The sequence below is a fragment of the Ranitomeya imitator genome, chromosome 1 (genome assembly GCF_032444005.1).
Source record: "Ranitomeya imitator isolate aRanImi1 chromosome 1, aRanImi1.pri, whole genome shotgun sequence".
NCBI classification, from domain to species: Eukaryota; Metazoa; Chordata; class Amphibia; order Anura; family Dendrobatidae; genus Ranitomeya; species Ranitomeya imitator.
The window spans coordinates 505,961,189-505,985,160 of NC_091282.1; the positions used below are offsets into that span (position 1 = coordinate 505,961,189).

Below are 23,972 nucleotides of genomic sequence, written 5' to 3' on the forward strand. Positions count from 1 at the left end.
TGTGATTTCATCAACCATAAATCCTGAATCCACATGCCCTTCTGTGACATCTGACACCCCATTTCTTCTTAATGAACCATCTACTGACTGGGAGACAAAGGGTGGAGGTAGAAGGGTCTTGGTTGTATGGGCCCTAGAAGGCTGTACCACACTGGAGGAAACTGGCAGGAATGATAAGGAGGATGGACCAGAAGGCTATGGATGGGCAGGTGACACAGTTGAGAACAACCCAATGTCCATTTCATTTGAAGTCTGGGACATCCGAGACACATTAATGGAACCAGGGGGAAGGATAGGGAGGATTTTCCAGAGTGGAGACACGAGGGTTTGACGGGTGCCCAGGTCCGCAAGCCGAAACCGCATGGACCAGGGATTGTTCCACTGCATGCCAGCTCTCCCTTTAACATGGGCATAATGCTACTCAGACAACGCGGGGTGAGGGTAAAACAGTGTGGCAATGCTTTCTTGAACCAAAAATCAGGCTGATAACACGTAGAACAGTCCCAGAAAAATACCCCAAGATGGTGCACATTATAGAGTCTCATCCTTCCGCTTTCACGCCGGGATAATGACAATAGTTACTTCAGAGCTCCCAGGGCCGACTACCCCACCTGTAGCACTCACACAGAGAGGAGGTAATGATAAGTGTAGGAAGATGACAGTCCATTCAGGTCAAGGCCAGTTGACCTGAAGGCCACAACCTGGCTTCTCTGAAGGTCTCCATGGAGCCAAGTGACCGTCAGGTCCCAATCCTGTCTTTCTCTAAATGTATGCATGGTTCAGTGATGGTCAATGGAGCACATCTGTATTCTTCCAAAGGGACCGAGGTCCGTTAGGTTATTTTCTGTAGAATGATTGATCCGTGTCCCTCATGATGGAGCCATGATTTATTGGTAGCAGTCCTGTAGGGTCCCCTGGATGTTTGGATGTCTTGGCAGAATCTCTGGCTGTCTCTCTCTCTGTCACTGACAGACTATACAGAAGCATGTAACCTATTTTATACTTAACAAGTGTCCCTCATTCAGTATTTATAAAAAGGGTAAGAATGGAGATGAGATCCAGTATAATTACTTGATTATTTAATCTATTTGCATAGGTTTTCATGCTGGCTGGATAACACAATGTATAAATTAAAATTAGCCTATCAGCAAACATCACTAGTTATCAAGATTAAGAGCCTTGAGGGTCCCTGTAGGGGATGCTGCGCAGATGCTGATTCGGGGGAGCCGTATGGAGGCCGCAACCAAGCAGCGATGACGTCGCCGTAGTCCCTGCTAGCCCACCAACGATGTCAGACGCCTATAATTCCAGCCAGCTTGTGGGATGTATGCTGGCTGCCGTACTCAAATGCTCCAATAGCTGTTCGACGCCATTCATGAGCAAATTTCCGGGGGGGTCACAGAGCTGTTAATTGCACTGAAAGTGGGATAATGTGAAACCTCATCCCCTTTTACTGCATATGGCCCCTTGTACACTGACCCCACCTCCTTCTTGATAATAACTCCTCTTCCCTCCAACTCATCATGTCAGCCTTTAACCACACCGAGGCTGGGGCTCCTGCCTTTCCTTTTACCTCTTATTTGATGTACAGACATGAAGCCGCATTTTTAATATGTTTTTTACAGAATCGAAAAGCTTTGATTCTGCACTTAAAAAAGCAACTGCAGTTCTTTACATACTTTTTGTTTAGGATCCACATAGAAGCCTCCAGAGAAAAAAAGTACCAAACTGCACATTTCAGCCGATTCGTATATGCACCAAAAATGCATCAAATATGGTGAAAAATGCATAACAGAAAAACATGAAACATGCAATAATCAGAGAGGATTTTTATGCATTGTTTGATGAGAACACTTGCATAAAAAAAGCAGTAAAAAGAACGCAGCATTATTGCATTTTTTTATGGGTTTAACAGAGCAAAAGTCAATCACACTATCCTGGTTTTTAGCAGGGACACTAAATGTGTCTGTTATTTGCTGATTTGTGTATTTAAAAAAAAAAAAAAAAAAAGCATTAAAAATTACGTTCGTTTTTTTTCATTATCAAGTGTTGTAAATTATTTTTAGTAATTTTATAGGATGAAAAAATCTTCTAGAATACAAATACATAGAAATATCCTGCTATGTAGAATTTATCAGTACAATCTGCCTGTAGAGTCTCAGCCGGCAATATAAATTAAGTATACAAAATTCTCACATTACATCGCTGAAACCAGTGGCTCAGTAGCTTTACCTTGCAGTGTTGAAAGTTGTGGGTTCAAATACAAGGAGACTCATGGAAAAAATACATTTTTTTAAATTGCTTTTTATTATTTTCAGTAGTTTTATAGGAACAAAAAAATCTGATTTTTTTTCACCACAGTACACTATACTAGGACCATAGAAATACATTGTTATGTACAATGCATCTCTATGGACATATAATCTGCCTCTGTGTGCAATGTCTGCAATGGAGGTCAAGAATGATTATCAAATTCTCACATGAGAGATGAGATCATAGGAGATGGGTAAATACCATGGTTTAATTTATGCACTGCTGAGAGAAATTCTGCCCCACCCCCCTGAGAAGGAGGAGCAACTGAGTGCTGTGGGAGAAAGGTGAAGGTGAATATCAGAAGCTGGGGGACTGAGCCCTCAAATCAGGACAGCCCGCTGATTCCTGAATGGTTGGGAGCTATGGTGCAGGGGAAGGGATTACAGCTTTGTGTAGTGTGCTGTGCCTGCTACAGCCCTAACATAGTAACACTGTTCTGATGGAAACCAGTAGCTGCAGTGGAATATAACTTCATTTTCTTGCTTTAGCTGCACTTTCAGTAAGCACCCTAGACATGATTTAAAGTTGTCGGTAGGATCAAGTCTCCACCAGCTCTGGAAAAAGCCTAAAAAGGAAAAGATGCAGCATTTGTCCATCTTCCTGTGATAAAACAAATAGGTCATGTTCTGGTTGTAGTAATATTTATGTAAATCACATCTGAGTTATTTCTGTGTAGAATGTAAGAACTCCTGAATATAGCAATAAGTGAACATGTACAATCTTTCACTAAAGAAAATAAAGCAAACTGAAGTTTTGATTTTAGTTTTCCATTTGTTTTTGACCAACCATGTTCACATACAATGAAATAATGCAACTGGCATTCAATTAATACGCTTAGAGTAGGTAAATGTCAAAATTAGCAGACCTTAATAGGTCATATTGACCCGAACAATACAAGTGTATAGCCAATACGAACAGAACAGCAGGGTTAGACGAGATTAGTTGGCATATTACCTGTGTTGTAGTGTGTGAATGGACTCCTGTGATACAAGCTGATGCCACCTCTGTTATTTGTGTGCACTCGTTTGTTATTTAAAAACAACAATTTAGAGTTTTTGTCAGTTCTGTACAGAAAATGTAATTAAACAGCTTTTATTATACAACTTCTTGCTAAAGACGTCATGTAACTTTAGAATAAGAACCAAAACCTCCTGCACTTCTCCATGTTACTCAAGCACTGTTCACTAGTCCCTGGCGTGACAATAACTTATCACAAAGGAGCCTGCTGTCCTCCTTCTGTGCAGGGAAATATTTAGAATTGAGAGTCCTCAGTGGTTGATACCTTTTAATGGCTAACTGAAAAGATGGTAACAAATTGCAAGCTTTCCAGACTACTCAGGTCTCTTTATCAGGCATAGACTAACACAATATCTGGAGTCTTCCGTGTAGCGAGGCGGTGCAGGGGGCAGCCATTAAGTTCAGCTTTAGCTCCCTTAAGGCAGCAGCTGCACTGTTTTATGAAAGGAGGGGCCACGTAGCATCACGGCAGGCGTCAGAGTTGTGTGCGGACTTTCTTCCTGGACAGTAACCAGTCTGTGGTCAGATCAGCAGCACGCTTTCCCTCACCAGATCAGCGAACCTTCACTTATAGCAGGTACATCTCCAGATTCCTAGAAAGCGCTGATGGTAATGCAGCATTTTCTCTACTAGGGACTTGCGTCTTCTTCAGCCTTAGTATAGAAAGACTTCTATATTCATATGTTAAACTGCACTGTATCTGTTACGTAGCCATACTTAGCAGGTCATGGAATTGTTTTAGAGAAAATCTTGTACTTGTACATTTGCGCTATACAGCTAACGAACTGACTACAAAACGTTTAGATTGCACATTATTCTGCTCGCCAGCACATTCTGCAGCACTTTACATACATGATCATCAACGTCCCCATCAGTAGTATGTCTTTGATGCGTAGGAGAAAGCCAGGGTACCTAGTAGAAACCCACGCAAACTCTGTAGATGTTGTCAAGGTGGGATCTGAACCCAGAACCCCAGCACGGCAAAGCAACAGTGCTAACCCCTGAGCCACCATGCTGCCCACCATCCGTCTTATGCTATTAGGCTATGTTCACACATGGTGTTTTTTTTCCACAGGCAAGACCTTCTCTCTTGGCAGTAAGAAACTTGCTGCAAAAAAAACAAACGGGTTTTGCTTTGTTTTTGTTGCGTGTTTTTTTTTTTTTTTTTTTTTTTTTTTATTTGCTGTGTTTTTGTCAGGGTAAATTTGTCTCTTGTGCATGCTGATAAAGTTTAGTAAATAAAAAAAAAAAAATCTGATTCTACTTCATCAGCCTTCAGTACCCAAAACATAGCAAAGCCTGATGCATGCATTTTTTTCAGTATTTTTTTTTTTTTACGCCATCCATTGCTTTCACCCATTGATGGAATATTCTGAAGAGAAAAAAAAAAATGCTGAAGTCACATGCTCCATTTCCAAGGACAAAAAAAAAGCAGTGTGAACGAGATGTCTGACATCTCATAGACTTTGATGATACTGTAAGGCTAAGTTCACACTTTGCGGATTTTTGCACAGCAGAATTCCAAAATCCGCAGTGAAAACCCGTCGCAGTTTTTACTGCGGATTTATCGCGGAATGTAATCCGCTGCATTTCCGCGCGTTTTTTTCCGCAGCATGTGCACAGCGTTTTTTGTTTCCCATAGGTTTACATTGTACTGTAAACTCATGGGAAACTGCTGCAGATCCGCAGCGGTAAAATCCGCTGCGGATCCGCAGCAAAATCCGCAAAGTGTGAACATAGCCTAAAAGGCAGTAAAAATTTGCATTAAAAATGCTTAAAAACACAACGTTCCCACAGTGAGCTTTTGATGTTGCATATTTTTTGCACCTGTTATTTAAATGAGGTTACTTGTGGTTTTTCATTGCATTTTTGTGTACTTTTTTTTTCACATGAACATGCGTTTTTCTTTCTCGTTGGTGTGTCATACTTTAAATAAAGCTACTTTGTTTTTGATACGTCCTGTTTTTGTTTTGTTTTTTACCCAGTTAAAATGTGCAGCGCCAAAAAAAAAGCCTAAAGCTCATTGTGGGAACATAGTTTAAGGGTATGTGTCCACGCTGCGTCCTGGTGTGCGGATTTTTCCGCACAGATTTTGATAAATTCGCAGGGCAAAATCACTGCGTTTTTCTTTTTTTATCGTGGATTTTCTGCAGATTTTCCACGGTTTTTGTGCGGATTCTACTGCGGTTTTACACCTGCGGATTTTTAATATGGAGCAGATGTTAAACCGCTGCGGATTCCGCACAAAGAATTGACATGCTGCAGAAAATAAACCGCAGCGTTTCCATGTGGTTTTTTCCGCAGCATGTGCACAGCGGTTTTTGTTTTCCATAGGTTAACATTGTACTGTACACCACATGGAAAACCGCTGCGGATCCGCAGCGTCAAAAGCGCAACCTGTGCACATACCCTTAGTATGCATATGCCTTCTATTGAAGGGGTTGTCTATTCTCCAAAGAAAAATCTGCAGAGACTCTGTGACTGTTGAATCATGAGGGTGCGATGTGCACACTGTTACGATTCCCCGTGCGGGGATGCAATAACATGACTGAATGTATTCACCAGGATTGCCAACTGTCCATACATTTCAGGACAGTCCATAAAAATAGGGTACATTTTTGCCCTGTCCATGTAAAAAAAAAATTGTCAGTGATTTTTTTTTTTTTTTTTTTTTTAAGCTAACATGCATAACTTATACGAATAATTTTACTGCAATTGCCATCATTTTACAGTGAATGTATCTTCGTACAGAATTATGTGTTGTAGGCATGTATCACTTATAATCATAATGATTTATTATAGTTTTACAATGTCGGTAAAATATATTGATTTTTTTTTTTTTTTTATAAATTGTCGAGAAAAAGTAGAACTAGTAACAAAAACAAGAAGAAAAAAAAACGACTAAAAAAGTCGCAGCCAGCTCACCAACCAGACCATCGAAAGCGGAGCACAGGAGCCCGTCCTGATCCAGACGTCCAGCAGCAGCACTTCCAACAAAGTAGACGCTCCAGCTCCAGCAAGATGGATAAAAAGTTGCAAATTTTATTAATCCAAAGTGGCAATAAAAGCAGAAAAATTCCTTGCAAAAAGTGGACCAGACAGGTGATTGTAAGAATACGGCTACGCGTTTCGACCTATAGCGGTCTTACTCATGCCCATGCAGCTCCAGCTCTGCCATACCGGGACTTGTAGAATACATTAATTCTAATGATTGCGGTATCAAGTTCACTTTTGTTTGTGATCAGTTTAACATTTCATTTTTGGATCTGGATCTGTGCGGATGTGTTGGGGAGAAAATTATAAGTAAGACGCATACAAAACCCATTAGTGGGAACACATTGCTGCACGCGGAGAGTAGCCATCCAGCCCACACTATTAGATCCATACCTGTGGGAGAATTTATTAGGTCCAAACGCAATTGCAGTGGGGAGGAGGATAGACAGAAGGAATTTAATAAATTAAACAACAAATTTAAAAACCGTAAATACCCTAGTTGGACTTTAAGAAGAGCCGCAAACGTAGTCAATAGAAAACGGAGGGAGGATTTATTAGTTCCAAATAGTGATAATCTATGACAAAAAACCTTATGTGTGTTTGCAATTTTCCTCCCAATTCAATCAAATCAAAGGTATTATCAACAGGAGATTATCTATCCTATATGAGGATGAAATATTGTCGGATATTTTGAAGGATGGAATAAATGTGGTGGCGAGAAGGGCACGTACTATTGGTGATTCAATTGCCCCAAACTCTTCCTCTGTTTCCAATAAACCCAGATCCAGTACATGGCTGGAATGTAAGGGTTTTTTTAGATGTGGGACTTCTGCATGTAGCACCTGTGCACATATACAAGTAAGTAACATTTTCCAGAATTCGGATAATACCAAAGAGTATAAAATAAATAGTTTTATAAATTGCCATACGAAAAATGTGGTATATAAGGTAGATTGCATATTATGCCAGATCTCTTATATAGGGTGTACGTCACGTAAATTAAAAACTCGAATAACTGAACACATTAGAGACGCTATTAACCCCAATATAAGAAATACAAATAAAAATATCTCTATGGTATCGAGACATTTTAATTTACAACATAATGGGGACATCACCGCTCTAAGGGTGCAGGGTATTGAGAAAGTGTATATGTCACATCGCGGAGGAGATTCAAGGAGACGCCTGCTCACTAGAGAGGCTTTTTGGATCTACAATCTAAATACTCGTTATCCTGCAGGCATGAACAAGAAAAGTGAAATCATGTATCACTATTGTTAGTGTTTTAGTATGTTGTGTATGTTATAGTCTATTTTTAATATGTTCAGACATTTGTAGCTCTAGGACCTTACGAACCTGTCATGTGATGTGGGGGGCGTGTCTTAAGCCTGTATGGGAGATATAGCGCGCTCATTCCTGGAGCAACATGGGCATGAGTAAGACCGCTATAGGTCGAAACGCGTAGCCGTATTCTTACAATCACCTGTCTGGTCCACTTTTTGTAAGGAATTTTTCTGCTTTTATTGCCACTTTGGATTAATAAAATTTGCAACTTTTTATCCATCTTGCTGGAGCTGGAGTGTCTACTTTGTTGGAAGTGCTAGAACTAGTAACCCTTGTGGTCACATGCTGACTAGTCTCACCCTGCTTCTTCGAATAGAAGATAATTGAGCAAAGCGTCTAGTTGGTATGTGACCACACACCGGCCTTAGGCTAGGTTCCCATTGCGTTAATGGGACCGTGCTAATGGACAGCGTTGCATGGCGAAATTAACGCAGTGCAACGCGTCCGTTAGCGCGCCCATTAACAGCAATGGGGACGCGCATCACTAGCGCATGCCATTTTCGGCACGCGCTAGCGATGTGCCGGTGTTTTGTGGCGCGCCGCGGACACTGCTTGCAGCGTCCAAGGCGCGCCCGCGGTCCGTACCCCACTCTCGCAGATCGGAGATCTGCGAGAGCGGGGACGTTTAACGCGACCCCTTTACAACACATTGCGTTAGCGCAATCCGCTAGCGCTAGGCACTAAACGGATTGCACTAACGCAATCTGAACCTAGCCTTAGGAACACAGTATGCGTATTGCATACTGTCACGATCCAGTAATCATGTAGTGACTGCAGACTCAGTGCCTTCTGAGAAAGACCATTATGATACGGACGAGTGCTATGTGAGAAAATATCGCATAGCACTCGGACCAGTGTTAATCTATGGGGGCAGCTCACATCACCGTATTTTTTTTTTTTTTTTCTTGGGCACATTCTACGTGCGAGTGAAATCACAGCATGCCGCAATTTGCACAGTATATCTGCCGAGTCTCGCCAATGCAAGTCTATGGGTGCGAGGAAAAACCAGACACCACACGGACCATCAGTGTGACTTGCGAGAAATACGCACACATTTTGCTCATTTCAGCCCAATGAGCCATTAAATTAATTGGGGAAAAGCAGTGAGAAATGTAGGGTCATACAGATACTTAGATGCGAGAAAATCGCATTGCAAATGCATTACACACGGATGACCATACAGAGAACACTTGTGCGACTCTCGGCTGAGAAAATCGGACCGATTTTTCACACGTTAAGTGTGACACCGGCCTAAAGGTCCGTTCGATTCACATAAATGATAAGGCTATGTTCACACTTTGCAGATTCCACTGCGGATTTTTCCGCAGCAGAATTCCAAAATCCGCAGTGAAAACCCGTTGCGGTTTTTACTGCGGTTTCTTCTGCGGATTTTCATCTGCAGTTTTCTATTGGAGCAGGTGAAAATCCGCAGAAAAGAAGTGACATGCTGCGGAATGTAATCCGCAGCGTTTCCGCGCGGATTTTTCTGCAGCATGTGCACAGCGTTTTTTTGTTTCCCATAGGTTTACATTGTAATGTAAACTCATGGGAAACTGCTGCGGATCCGCAGCGGTCAAATCTGCTGCAGATCCGCAGCAAAATCCGCAAAGTGTGAATATAGCCTAATGCTTTAGTAATCTGTAATACAGCAGCTACTAAACATTCAGTGTTGAGCCTGGTAAAGAATGAAGGGTAGTGCAGTAATTGCAGGAAGATAATGATTTATTAAAACAGTTCCTTGATTGTGCTCTATTCTCTGCATCCACACCAATCTCCTAAGGATAAGCCATTAATGTTAAAGGACCTGGTAAACTTAATGCTTTATTACATTGCTGTACCACAATGAGTTAAAGTTGGGCTGTCAAAGAAACAGGTAGTGCTAAGCTATATGCTGTGTCATACTGAGTGGAAGCTATGGTAACTGATTAACCCTACATCCACCTTATTATGTAAGAGGTGCAGGAGCTCAGGAATGACTTGACAAATGTTAACATCAGTTGACTTTGTGGTTAAAGTAAAATAACAACTATCATTCTTTGCTTTCTCCTCTAGGAGAGAGAGAGGGAAAAATGTTCATTTCTTGCCACAAGACTTTCTTTATTCACACACATTTGTTTATTGTGACTTAGAACATTCCAGAATGACCACACATACTCCTAGACTTGCGATTATAAAATTGGCCTGATTTTGATGCAGGAGAGTTAGACGAGTGTAATGTGAGTGTCATGCTTTTTTTATGCGAGTACAATCTGATTTTTCACACCTAGCATGCCATGTACATCAAATGCAGTGTGATTGCTATCTGACTGCAAAGCGATTTTTAACATGAGCTTTTACATAGAAAAATTCTCGAAGTCATTTACACATAATTATATATATATATATATATATATCAGCAATTCATGCGACGCATACAGGTAAATCAGAGTGACAGGTTAGAATAGATATATACACATATAATACATACAGTGGGGCAAGAAAGTATTTAGTCAGTCAGCAATAGTGCAAGTTCCACCACTTAAAAAGATGAGAGGCGTCTGTAATTTACATCATAGGTAGACCTCAACTATTGGAGACAAACTGAGAAAAAAAATCCAGAAAATTACATTGTCTGTTTTTTTATCATTTTTTTTTGCATATTATGGTGGAAAATAAGTATTTGGTCAGAAACAAACAATCAAGATTTCTGGCTCTCACAGACCTGTAACAACTTCTTTAAGAGTCTCCTCTTTCCTCCACTCATTACCTGTAGTAATGGCACCTGTTTAAACTTGTTATCAGTATAAAAAGACACCTGTGCACACCCTCAAACAGTCTGACTCCAAACTCCACTATGGTGAAGACCAAAGAGCTGACAAAGGACACCAGAAACAAAATTGTAGCCCTGCACCAGGCTGGGAAGACTGAATCTGCAATAGCCAACCAGCTTGGAGTGAAGAAATCAACAGTGGGAGCAATAATTAGAAAATGGAAGACATACAAGACCACTGATAATCTCCCTCGATCTGGGGCTCCACGCAAAATCCCACCCCGTGGGGTCAGAATGATCACAAGAACGGTGAGCAAAAATCCCAGAACCACGCAGGGGGACCTAGTGAATGAACTGCAAAGAGCTGGGACCAATGTAACAAGGTCTACCATAAGTAACACACTACGCCACCATGGACTCAGATCCTGCAGTGCCAGACGTGTCCCACTGCTTAAGCCAGTACATGTCCGGGCCCGTCTGAAGTTTGCTAGAGAGCATTTGGATGATCCAGAGGAGTTTTGGGAGAATGCCCTATGGTCTGATGAAACCAAACTGGAACTGTTTGGTAGAAACACAACTTGTCGTGTTTGGAGGGAAAAGAATACTGAGTTGCATCCATCAAACACCATACCTACTGTAATGCATGGTGGTGGAAACATCATGCTTTGGGGCTGTTTCTCTTCAAAGGGGCCAGGATGACTGATCCGGGTACATGAAAGAATGAATGGGGCCATGTATCGTGAGATTTTGAGTGCAAACCTCCTTCCATCAGCAAGGGCATTGAAGATGAAACGTGGCTGGGTCTTTCAACATGACAATGATCCAAAGCACACCGCCAGGGCAACGAAGGAGTGGCTTCGTGAGAAGCATTTCAAGGTCCTGGAGTGGCCTAGCCAGTCTCCAGATCTCAACCCTATAGAAAACCTTTGGAGGGAGTTGAAAGTCCGTGTTGCCAAGCGAAAAGCCAAAAACATCACTGCTCTAGAGGAGATCTGCATGGAGGAATGGGCCAACTTACCAACAACAGTGTGTGGCAACCTTGTGAAGACTTACAGAAAGCGTTTGACCTCTGTCATTGCCAACAAAGGATATATTGCAAAGTATTGAGATGAAATTTTGTTTCTGACCAAATACTTATTTTCCACCATAATATGCAAATAAAATGTTAAAAAAACAGACAATGTGATTTTCTGGATTTTTTTTTCTCAGTTTGTCTCCCATAGTTGAGGTCTACCTATGATGTAAATTACAGACGCCTCTCATCTTTTTAAGTGGTGGAACTTGCACTATTGCTGACTGACTAAATACTTTTTTGCCCCACTGTATATAATATATTACATAGATGCAAGAAAAGCAGGCAATTCATCTGCCGTGTACTGTAAAATCACTACAGGAGCCGACAGGGTAGAAGAGAAGGAATACATACTGTAAATACATATAGAATAGGTAGATATATAGATGTCAGTGACAAATACATTTAGTACAGTGTGTGTGCAGCTTAATGTACATGTATTTAATTAATAAAAGATGATTTTTGGGAAAAAATGGAATGGGCTCCTGCACAGTTTTCGTAACCAGCAGAGGGAAAGCAGACAGCTGGGGGCCGATGTTTAAAGCCTGGGAAGGGGGCAATACCCATGGAGCTTCCCAGGCTATTAACATCAGCTCATAACTGTATACTTAGCCTTTACTGGCTATTAAAATGGGGGAACCCCAAAAAAGATGTTGAGTCCCTCTATAATAAGACTGTGTGCACACGATGCAGAATTAGTGCAGGTCCGCAGCGGATTTTTCCGTGCAGAAACGCTGCAGTTCCGCAAAGTGATTTACAGTACAATGTAAATCAATAGAAAAAAAAATGCTCTGCTAATGGTGCGGAGAAATCTGCATGAAAACTGCTGCGGATCAAAAGAAGTAGCATTCTACTTATTTTGTGCGGAACTGCAGCATTTCTGACCCCTTCCATTATAAAAATCTGCAGGGGGTAAAAAACACAGAAAATCCACACAAAAATACACAAAATCCGCGGCAAATCTGCACCTGCGTTTTCTGCCAGGAGATGCAGATTTTGTGCGGAAAATTCTGCACCCCAATCCGCAACTTGTGCACATAGTCTTAATAATCAGCAAAGGCTATGCAGAAAACTGCGAGCTGATATTAATAGCCTAGGAAGGGGCCATGGATACTGCCCCTCCCTGGCTAAAAACATCAGCTCTCAGCTGCCCCAGTAAAGGTGCATCTCTAATATGCGCCAATTCTGGGACTAGGCCTCGCTCATCCCACTTGCCCTGTAGCAGTGGCAAGTGGGGTGATAGTTGGGGGGGGGTTTGATATTAGGTGACATCAAACCCCGATGTTAGTAATTGAAAGGCGTCAGTAAGACTCCCCCATTACTAACCACATTGTCACATTGTAAGGAAACACAGACACCCAGAATAAAGTCCTTTAATTGAAAGAATGACACAGACTCCTTTAAAAATTCTTAATTAAACCATACTTAAGACCTCGCCCATAATGATCTGAGCTGGAAAAAAAATGGAAATGAACACACAATCATAGAATAACATTGGTCCAATTTCAATCTTATTTATTTTTTATCGGATTGCATTGGTCCGATTTCATTGCAAGTGGGAATGAGCACTTAATGTAGAAAGCATGGGTAGCACGTAGGCTCAGTGGATAGCACTGCAGCCTTGTAGCACTGGAGTCCTGGGTTCAAATCCCCACCAAGGACAACATCTGCAAGGAGTTTGTATGTTCTCTCTGTGTTTGTGTGGGTTTCCTCCCCCACTCCATAGACATACTTATAGGGAATTTAGATTGGGAGCCCCATCGGGGACAGCGACGATAATATCTGTAAAGCGCTGAGGAATATGTTAGCATTATATAAAAATAGAGATTATTATTAGGGTTGAGCGAAAGGGGTCGGCAATTTTCAGAAGTCGCCGACTTTTGGCAAAGTCGGGTTTCATGAAACCCGACCCGACCCCTGTGTGGGGTCGGCCATGAAGTCGGCGATCTTCTGAATCTGGAATCGGAATTCCGATACCGATTCCCGATATGTTTAAGATATCGGGAATTGGTATCGGAATTCAGATTTAAGTGTAAAATAAAGAATTAAAATAAAAAATATCGCTATACTTACCCTCTGACGCGCCCTGGTACTAACCGGGAACCTTCCTTCCTTCGAATCAGCGCTTCCAGGACCTGCGGTGACGTCGCGGCTTGTGATTGGTCGCGCGACCACCCATGTGACCGCTCGCGCGACCAATCAGAAGCCGTGACGTCACCGCAATGTCACCGAAGGTCCTGGAAGCGCTGATTCGAAGGAAGGAAGGCTGCCGGAAAGAAGCAGGGCGCGTCCGAGGGTGAGTATATTCCTATTAGGTATATACTCACCCTCGGACGCGCCCTGCTTCTTTCCGGCAGCCTTCCTTCCTTCAAATCAGCGCTTCCAGGACCTGCGGTGACGTCACGGCTTCTGATTGGTCGCATGACCGCTCGCGCGACCAATCACAAGCCGCGACGTCACCGCAGGTCCTGGAAGCGCTGATTCGAAGGAAGGATGGTTCCCGGTTAGTACCAGGGCGCGTCACAGGGTAAGTATAGCGATATTTTTTATTTTAATTCTTTATTTTACACTTAAATATGGATCGCAGGGCCTGAAGGAGAGTTTCCTCTCCTTCAGACCCTGGGAACCATTGGAAACCCAATGCACTGCATTGGGTTTCGAGTTTCGGCCGACCCCGACCCCGACTTTTTTATAGGATCGGCCAATTTCACTCGACCCGACTTTTGAAAAAGTCGGGTTTCGTGAAACCCGACCCGATCCTATAAAAGTAAAAGTCGCTCAACACTAATTATTATTATTAAAGCTCATTGACCCTTAAGTTCTATGAATGGTCCTCTGAGATGTTTCCTTGGCATACCCTTACCAATGTGGTTGAGAAGCGACTTTGAATAATGAAGACTTGTCTTCAAACATTTCCATTTCTCTCTTCTGATACAACAGATGATCCATTTGTTGACCAGTACTTATATAGAGTCCAGTGTTTGGCAATTTTAGTAGATGTACTGTATGTATATTATAAATTATTCTTATTTTTTTTTTTTTTTTTTAGGTGAATAAAAAAAATAATGGTTGTATCCAAGTCCTGGACAATGGTGAAGCACTTTGATGGTGCACCAAAACCTGAGGACTTCAAGCTTATAAAAAAAGAGCTGCCACCTTTAAAAGATGGAGGTAATGTAACCCAATTTTGCATACTTTAAAAGGGTTATCCAAGAGTGGTCTGTATATTACTTCTTGGATAACAAACACTTAAAGGAAATCTGTCACCCCAAAATTTGCCTATAAGCTAAGGCCACCGCCATCAGGGGTTTATCTACAGTATTCTGTAATGCTGTAGATAAGCCCCGGATGTAACCTGAAAGAGAAGAATATCGTAGTTACTCACCGATAACTGTATTTCTCTGATCCCATGACGGCACCACGGAGAGAGGGATCCGCCCTCAGGGACAGGAAACCCACAGGTTAAAAAGGCGGGACCTCTCCTCCACCTCAGTTTGTTTTTTAGATCCTTGACAGGACTTCATATGTAACTTAAGTAGTTATTTACACACACAGAAAGTCTTTCAAGTCATCGTTTATCATCATTATATTGTTATTAAAATTTTTTTTTTTTTTTCTTTTCCCCACCGCGTGGCTAAGCATTAATGGCTAACTAGAAGTGTGCACACCCATATGTGAAGGGAGGGAATATACGGGTGCCGTCATGGGATCAGAGAAATACCGTTATCGGTGAGTAACTACGATATTCTCTTACTCCCATGACGGCACCACGGAGAGAATTTCATAGGATGTGAGTTTTAGGGTGGGATTACTGCCTCCAGAACCCTTCCCCCGAAGGTTAAGTCTGAAGAGGAAGATAGGTCAAGCTGGTAGTGCTTAAAGAAAGTAGAGGAAGAGGACCAAGTGGCTGCTCTACATATCTGGTCAAGTGATGCTCCAGCTCGCTCTGCCCAAGAGGTCGCCACCAATCTTGTTGAATGAGCCTTAATTCCTTCTGGAGTGGCTTCCTTGGATGAGGCGTATGACAGGGCAATGGCGTCCCATATCCATCTTGCCAACGTGGCTGTTGATGCTTTGTGTCCTTTGTTTGGCCCCTGAAAATAGACAAACAGAGACCTCCCTTTCCTACACTCCCTCATGGCTGATATATATATTGGGTGAGACATCTCTTCACATCCAGTGTGTGCAAGGTTTTTCCCCTTTTTATTTTTTGGGGTTTGGACAAAACCATGGTAAGGATATCTCCTGGGATCTATGGAAGCGTGATGCCACTTTAGGAAGGGAGGATGGATCAGTTTTAAAGACTACACGGTCCTTTTATATCTGGTTTAGAGGCAGATAAGCTGATAGAGCCTGTAAGTCACTGATCCTGCAAGCCGAGGTTAGTGCTACCAGAAGGAAGGTTTTCAGGGAAACTATTTTTAAGGAAGCCTGATAAGGGTTCAAAAGGCGCTTTGGTTAGTGCAGAAGGTACTACGTTCAGATCCCAGGAAGCGTAGCATGATGTACCACTGGCCTAGATCTAGTTAAAGCTTTATCGAACCTTTTAATCTAGTGTTCCCTTTCCAGTCACAGTTATAAAGGGCGCCCAATGCTGCGACTTGAACTTTTAGAGTTCTCGTTGCCAAGCCTTTCTCTAATCCTTTTTGGAGGAATTCTAGTATTTCCTGAACTGGGGTCTCTCCCGATAAGCTGATACCTGAATTAGAGAGGAATCTTTTCCAGACTTTGCCATACGCACTGGTAGTTACTCGGTTCCTACTGGTTAACAGAGTTCAGACTAAATTTGGAGAAAACCCTTCCTGGTCAAAAGTTCCCTCTCAAATTCCAGGCTGCCATATGCAAGTTTTTTTTTTTTTTTTTTTACTTGTGGATGGTTTATTGGCCCCTGGCGCAGAAGATTCAGGGAGGACCCAAGGGTCTGTTACCGACATTAGGCGTAGCCTTGGGAACCGCGTTCTTTTTGGCCAAAAGAAAAAGGGCTATCATGATCATCTTTGCTCTGTCGTCCTGGAATTTCCCCAGGACTAATGGAATCAATGCTATCGGGGGAAAGGCGTATGTTATTTGGAAATTACAGGGAATTAGAAAGGCGTCTACGGTCTCTGGATTCCCCCGTGGATTTATTGGACAGAATTTCTCTGTTTTCTGGTGTTGACTGCTCTCGAATAGATCTATATCCGGGGTCCCCCAACGGTCCACTATGTGATTGAATATTTGCTGGTTTCATTCCCTGTTTTAGCTGTGTTCTGCTAAGAAATCTGCTGTCTGATTTTCTGACCCTTTGATAAGTAGGGCTGTTAGGGAGGATAGGTTGGATTCTGCTTGAAAAAGAATGGATTTCGTTACTTCCATCAGGGATTGGGACCTCGTACCCCTCTGGTGATTCAAATACGCCACTACCGTCCTGTTGTCTGTCAGTACCCTTACGTGATGGGAACGGAGGGGAACTAAGAAATGGTCTAGCGCGTATTTACTGCCAAAAAACTCTTTCATGTTTGAAGTGAAGAGCTTTCCCCCTCTGACCATGGCCCCTGGGCAATTTGATCTTTTAAGTGAGCTCCCCAACCCCATGGAATTGCATCCGTGTTGAGGGTTACTGAGACCGGCCATATCCATGGAACCCCCCTGGCGAGATTGGTCGAGTCTATCCACCAGGCTAGGGAAGTCATTGTCTGCGAGGAGTTTTCCAAGCGCTTTCCTAAATCTCCCTCTAGGTGGGATTTCCCACTGGAGATCTCTGGAATGATACTGAGCCCCCTGGATCGTCGGGATGCAGGCTGTCATCGATCCTAATATAGACATTACTTTCCTTAAAGAAAAGACTGGAGAATGTTATAAGTGCTCCACCAATTGTGTCATGTTGGAAATTTTTAACTCTGTTAGACGACTTTTTTTTTTTTTAGTCTATTATTGTCCCCCAGTACTGCTGTACTTGTGTTGGGATAATTTTGGATATCTCTAGGTTCAAAACCCAACCCAGATTTGATAGGGCTGTCGTCACTTTGTCCGACTGCTAACTGCAATGGAGAGAGGATCTGCCCATCACTGGGAGGTCGTCCAGATAAGGAACAATTAATCCCTCTTGTTCCCTTATGTGAGTCATCACTTCTGCCATTAATTTTTTAAACACCCTCGGGGCTATGGCAAGACCAAAGGGGAGAGCTTTGAACTGATAATGCCTCAATTCCCCTTGCATCACTACCGCCACTCAGATATTTTCGGTGATCCGGATGGATCGGCACATGGTAGTATGCGTCCTTTAGGTCTATTACAGTCATAAAGCAAGACGGATGAAGGGTTCTGACACATGATTTTATTGTTTCCATCTTGAAGCTGTCTATCATAAGGTATTTGGTTAAGTTCTTCAGGTTTATTATTGTCCTGAAAGTTCCATCTGGCTTTGTCCATAGAAAAAGAGGGGAGTAGAAACCTGTTGTCCCCTCCTGCTGTAGGACCTCCTGTAGGACGTTCTTTAAAAAGGAGACTGTAGACTTACTTTTGAATGGCCAGCTATTTGATCTCTGATTCCCTCTGTGGTGTTGCGACAAATTGATGATGTGGCATCGTATGGAAATTCAACTTCAGACCCGTCTTGATTATGTTTACTGATTTTTTTTTTTTTTTTTTTTTCGACTTGGAGAAAGTATGTCGGTCTCCCTCCTACCTGAGGCGCACCTTCATTGGGGCCGCTTATTATCCTGTTTGTTAAACATGAAGCCTCTGCCTTTAAATCTCGTCCTCCCATCCTCAACCTTGAAAAGGGCCGTCTATGAGACTGATTGGGAAAACCTAGGAAGGGGGAATCAATATCACCATTACACACTGAACGGGAAACCACTGGGTAAATCTGACAGGGAGAAGGACTTGGGGATCCTAGTTAATGATAAACTTACCTGGAGCAGCCAGTGCCAGGCAGCAGCTGCCAAGGCAAACAGGATCATGGGGTGCATTAAAAGAGGTCTGGATACACATGATGAGAGCATTATACTGCCTCTGTACAAATCCCTAGTTAGACCGCACATGGAGTACTGTGTCCAGTTTTGGGCACCGGTGCTCAGGAAGGATATAATGGAACTAGAGAGAGTACAAAGGAGGGCAACAAAATTAATAAAGGGGATGGGAGAACTACAATACCCAGATAGATTAGCGAAATTAGGATTATTTAGTCTAGAAAAAAGACGACTGAGGGGCGATCTAATAACCATGTATAAGTATATAAGGGGACAATACAAATATCTCGCTGAGGATCTGTTTATACCAAGGAAGGTGACGGGCACAAGGGGGCATTCTTTGCGTCTGGAGGAGAGAAGGTTTTTCCACCAACATAGAAGAGGATTCTTTACTGTTAGGGCAGTGAGAATCTGGAATTGCTTGCCTGAGGAGGTGGTGATGGCGAACTCAGTCGAGGGGTTCAAGAGAGGCCTGGATGTCTTCCTGGAGCAGAACAATATTGTATCATACAATTATTAGGTTCTGTAGAAGGACGTAGATCTGGGTATTTATTATGATGGAATATAGGCTGAACTGGATGGACAAATGTCTTTTTTCGGCCTTACTAACTATGTTACTATGTTTTTTTTTTTTGTTTTTTTTTATTTTACTTTGTCCACAGCTTTCCCAAGAATATCATCCAGGGAGGCCTGAATAAAAATTCGCCCTGACATGGTATGGAGCAAAGCTTGGCCTTAGTTTGTAGATCATCTGGCCAGCACTTCAGTCATAGCGCTCTTTTTGCTGCGTTTGAGAATGAGGCTGATCTTGCTGTCAGTCTCACTGAATTTATGGAGGAGTTCGCTATACATGCTGCGGCCCCCTCATTACTGACACCGAGACTAGTATAGATTCTCTTGAAGTCTTATCTTTTAATTGGGTCTCCAGGTGATCTAGTCATGCTCTGGCAGTACATGTAGCAGCTATCCCGGGATTTAAACCCCCGCTAGCTGCTTCCCAGGAGCCTTTTCTAAGAAGATGTCGGCCCTTTTATTCATAGGGTCTTTGAGAGTTCCTATGCTTTCAAAGGGCAATGCAAAAAATTATTATTTTTATTTTTTTAGAGGTCTTCGCAATTGCGACATCTAATTTTGGTAGAATGGGTATTTTTTCTTAGGTGTTAACAGACTTTTTTATCTGGTCTTTACCACTCCTTTTTTATTAGGGCCCGAATTTTTTATTTAACAGGAACGCCCTGCGATTCCTTTGTTCTAGTCCGTCAAACATAAGATTCCACCCTTTGAGGATGCAAAGGAGGACGTAGAGCTATCTGAATTATAGTTAACGCTAGACTCCTGGGATTTATGTCTGGCCTGGCGTTTCTTTTACGGTTTTTTACGCTTTTCAGCGCATCTTTCACTTGAGACTTAATTAAGTCCTTAAGATCAGAAGTGAATCTTGGGGTTTCTTCACTTATGGTGTTCTCTAAGCATGTCGCATAGAGTTTCTTTACCCAGGTAGCGGGTAAATTTGTGGAGCAAAGTGGGCACACTTTATGTGTAATTTTCGATGTGCCTTTCCACAATGAATCCCTATTTGGAATATATACATTCACGGAGGTCACTTACCCTCCTAATGTGGGGGAGATACCGGTTCTGGTGTTTGGGGAAGCCTCCTCCATTTGAACCGTTGATTTTCTCCCGGATCCGCTGGAGCCTCTGCTGCATTGGGATCCCGAGTTGTGGCATTGCACAGGTCCGCCCTGCTGTTGCGGTCTCCGCTGCGGGTGATGGCGCTGCTGCGGGCGTTTCTCTCTGCGGGGATTGCAGTTTCCTCTGCTAGCTGTTTTTTTTTATTTTTTTTTTTAAACTTGTTGATCAGCGGCTTCGCCCCTAGCGTTCTTTTTCTTCCGCTTTCATATTGTAGCATACGGCGCAAAGCAGCATCCAGATTCCCAGAGGTGCCCTGCGCCGACCCGGAAATGACCGCCGCACATGCGCCGCCAGCCCCACGCGCGCGCGTGCTCCTGTCGGCTCCCAGGAGGGACGGAAGCCTTGCAGCAGCCGCCGCTGCTGTCTCCTGTTGGCGCTTCCTGCTGGTGACCGCCGCCACCTCCTCCCGGGGCCCTAAGCCGGCGGTAACATACCAGGTAGCCGCCGCTACCTATTACCAGCTGCTGCTGCTGAAGGAAAGAGGCAGACTGGTGTCCTCTTCACTGCCTCTTCCCTGCACATTCGTACAAGGCCCGCCGACCCCGGATTGTGCCTTCAGGGAGAACCTCCACCTACGACCGCGGCAGGGCCCCCCGCTGCCTGAATTCGGCCAGATGGTCCCCGGTATCCCGCGACGTCAGGTAACTGTGGGTTCCCCGTCAGGGACAGGAAACCAAACTGAGGTGGAGGAGAGGTCCCGCCTTTTTAACCTGTGGGTTTCCTGTCCCTGAGGGCGGATCCCTCTCTCCGTGGTGCCGTCATGGGAGTAAGAGAAAAACAAGTTAGATTATACTCACCCAGGGGCGGTCCCAGTGTTGTGCGGTTCGATGGGCATCGCGGTCCGGGTCTTGCACCTCCCACCGTCATACGATGATGTCCTCTTCTTTGCTTCCTGTTGTGGCTCCTGTGCAGGCGTACTTTATCTGGCCTGTTGACGGCAGAGCAAAGTACTGCAGTGTGCAGGTTCCGGGGCTCTCTGACCTTTCCCGGCGCCTGCGCACTGCAGTACTTTGCTCTGCCCTCAACAGGACAGACGAAGTACGCCAGCGCAGGAGCTGCGACAGAAAGCAAAGAAGAGGACGTCTTCGCATGAAGATAGGAGGCGCTGGACCTGCACCACAGCACCCATAGGATCGGACCGCATCGGGCCCGCCCCTGGGTGAGTATAATCTAACTTGTTTATTCTGGAGGTAGGTGGGCATGTGGTTGCTTTTATAGCGTGGTTAATCAGTGGTGGCAGCAGTTTGTAATGGCGCTCACATCGACAAGCCGGGTGTGACGTCACCACCGGTCAGCGAAACGTGGCGCTAGTCCACGCCCCCGTCCAAGGCATCAAGACAGGGGGCGGAACCAGAAGCAACACAGATGCATCTCCGCGGCAACCCACAATCGGAAGTCTGAGTGAGCGCTCACCGTAAGGTAAAGATGCAGTTTAAGCGGCACTTGAACACACACTCTATACAAAGTGGGAAAATGTAAAGGACAAGTGCACTATAGGTGCGTATAAAGCGCAAAGGTGCTCCGATGTGCAAAACAATTGTATAAAGAGGGAAGAGAGAGCGTGAAAACCAATATTAGTAATGCATAAACATATGTTAATTTAGACATTCTCCTACATTCCTCTGTATACAAACTTACATGAAGAGTTCATTATACGTAAAGATGCATAAGAGCATCAAAATAAAGGACTATGAAATATGCCTAAGTGTGATAAACGCTATTTCTATTAGAGTATGTAAATGATATGTGACCAATTATTAATCCTAACGCAATACACACACTTTACTTACTGTCCCTCCCTGCATCATCCACACGGTCTGCTCGGCAGAACAAAATCCTGCAATGCGCTGGGCCTCGCTGACCTTTCCCGGCGCACTGCAGTACTTTGCTCTGCCCTCAACAGAGCAGATAAGGATTCTGTTGCAGGAGCGCAGTGCCGAGCGGACTATGTTGATGATGCAGGGATGCGTCATCCACACGAAGCAAGAAGGAGGACGGCGATCGTAAGAAGATGGGAGGCGCCGGACCAAGAAGAGAGAATAAAAGTTATTTTTCTTCTCTTACAGGTCGGGTTTGGGGCAGATAAACAGAAATATAGAATGCTGTATATCAGCCCTGAAAGGCGATGGTCGTATCTTATATCGGCTAAGCCTGATGACAGGTTCCCTTTAAAGGGACTCTGTCACCTGAATTTGGCGGGACTGGTTTTGGGTCATATGGGCGGAGTTTTTGGGTGTTTGATTCACCCTTTCCTTACCCGCTGGCTGCATGCTGGCTGCAATATTGGATTGAAGTTCATTCTCTGTCCTCCATAGTACACGCCTGCGCAAGGCAATCTTGCCTTGTGCAGGCATCTACTATGGAGGACAGAGAATGAACTTCAATCCAATATTGCAGCCAGCATGCAGCCAGCGGGTAAGGAAAGGGTGAATCAAACACCCTAAAACTCCGCCCATATGACCCAAAACCAGTCCCGCCAAATTCAGGTGACAGGTTCCCTTTAAGGTTCAAATCATCCTCTTTATCCATTCCAAGAATAAAGAGGGTCACTGATCCCTCACTGAGCTGCCCCCTATTTAACATAAAGAATATTTATATATACATACTGGAGGAAAAAGAGAAAAATCCTCTGAGGGTTGAGGTTATCCTGAAATACATATATATATATATATATATTATAATATAATTTGTGCAGTAGCAGCTATTAGTGTATAGAGGTGCTACTACTGCATATGTGCCAGCGGAGCCATCTTGCTGAAGAGGAGAAAACATTCTGGTACACATGCGATTATGCTCCAGGGCAGCAGAAGGTGTGTGTGTGTGTGTTTTTTTTTTTTTTTTTTTTTTTTTTTTTTTCTTTCCCCCCAGTATGTGTATATAATACTCCATATGTTAACCTCACACAGGCCACCCCACAGCACAGCCATATAATTAACTAAATCCTGAAAATAAGGATTAAACCACAACCACACAAAGGATTTTATTAACCCAGGTATCATTTTAAGGCTGGAGTCACTTCATGAAAAAGTGATATTTGAAGTTTGTTGCCACAAAAATGGAATAAACATTCATCAGTCATGTAACAAAATGTTTCAATAAAAACCTACAATTTTCTGCTAAAACCAAGTGCTAAGAAGAGTTGGATCGCCATTGTGGGTGGGGGTAAATTTTGTAAATGCCACAACACTAAGGCCGGCGTCACACACAGCATATGAAAATACGGTCCGTATATTACGGCCGTAATACGCTGAAAAGTCCCCAAAATAGAGGTCCGTAGCTCCTCCTTAGGCAGGGTGTGTCAGCGTCTTTTGCGCATGGCATCCTCCGTGTAATCCGTATGGCATCCGTACTGCGTGTTTTTATCGCAGGCTTGCAAAACCGACATACGGCTATACAAGGGATCCATGTGTAAAAAAAACCAAAAAACTAATATATATATTTATTACTTCATACAGCGCGAGATTGCTTTAAAGCCGGTAATTCAATTACCGGCTTTTGCTATCTCCTTCCTAAACCCGACATGATATGAGACATGGTTTACATACAGTAAACCATCTCATATCACCATTTTTTTTTGCATATTCCACAGTACTAATGTTAGTAGTGTGTATATGCAAAATTTGGCCGTTCTAGCTATTAATTTAAAGGGTTAAATGGCGGAAAAAATTGGCGTGGGCTCCCGCACAATTTTCTCCGCCAGAGTAGTAAAGCCAGTGACTGAGGGCAGATATTAATAGCCTGGAGAGGGTCCTTGGTTATTGCCCCCCCCCCCCCCCCCCTGGCTAAAAACACCTGCCCCCAGCCACCCCAGAAAAGGCACATCTGGAAGATGCGCCTA

At 43.4% G+C, this 23,972-nt stretch overlaps 1 protein-coding gene across 1 annotated transcript in view; it reads left to right on the forward strand.

Moving 5' to 3' along the window:
- The first annotated feature begins 3,688 nt into the window (after positions 1-3,688).
- LOC138676820 (prostaglandin reductase 1-like) overlaps positions 3,689-23,972 on the forward strand; it is a 79,701-nt gene continuing 59,417 nt past the window's right edge. Inside the window, exons 1-2 of the mRNA XM_069766472.1 lie at positions 3,689-3,907; positions 14,539-14,660. Coding sequence (XP_069622573.1) covers positions 14,555-14,660 — 106 coding nt within the window. The 5' untranslated portion in view covers positions 3,689-3,907; positions 14,539-14,554. The remainder of the gene's footprint in view (positions 3,908-14,538; positions 14,661-23,972) is intronic.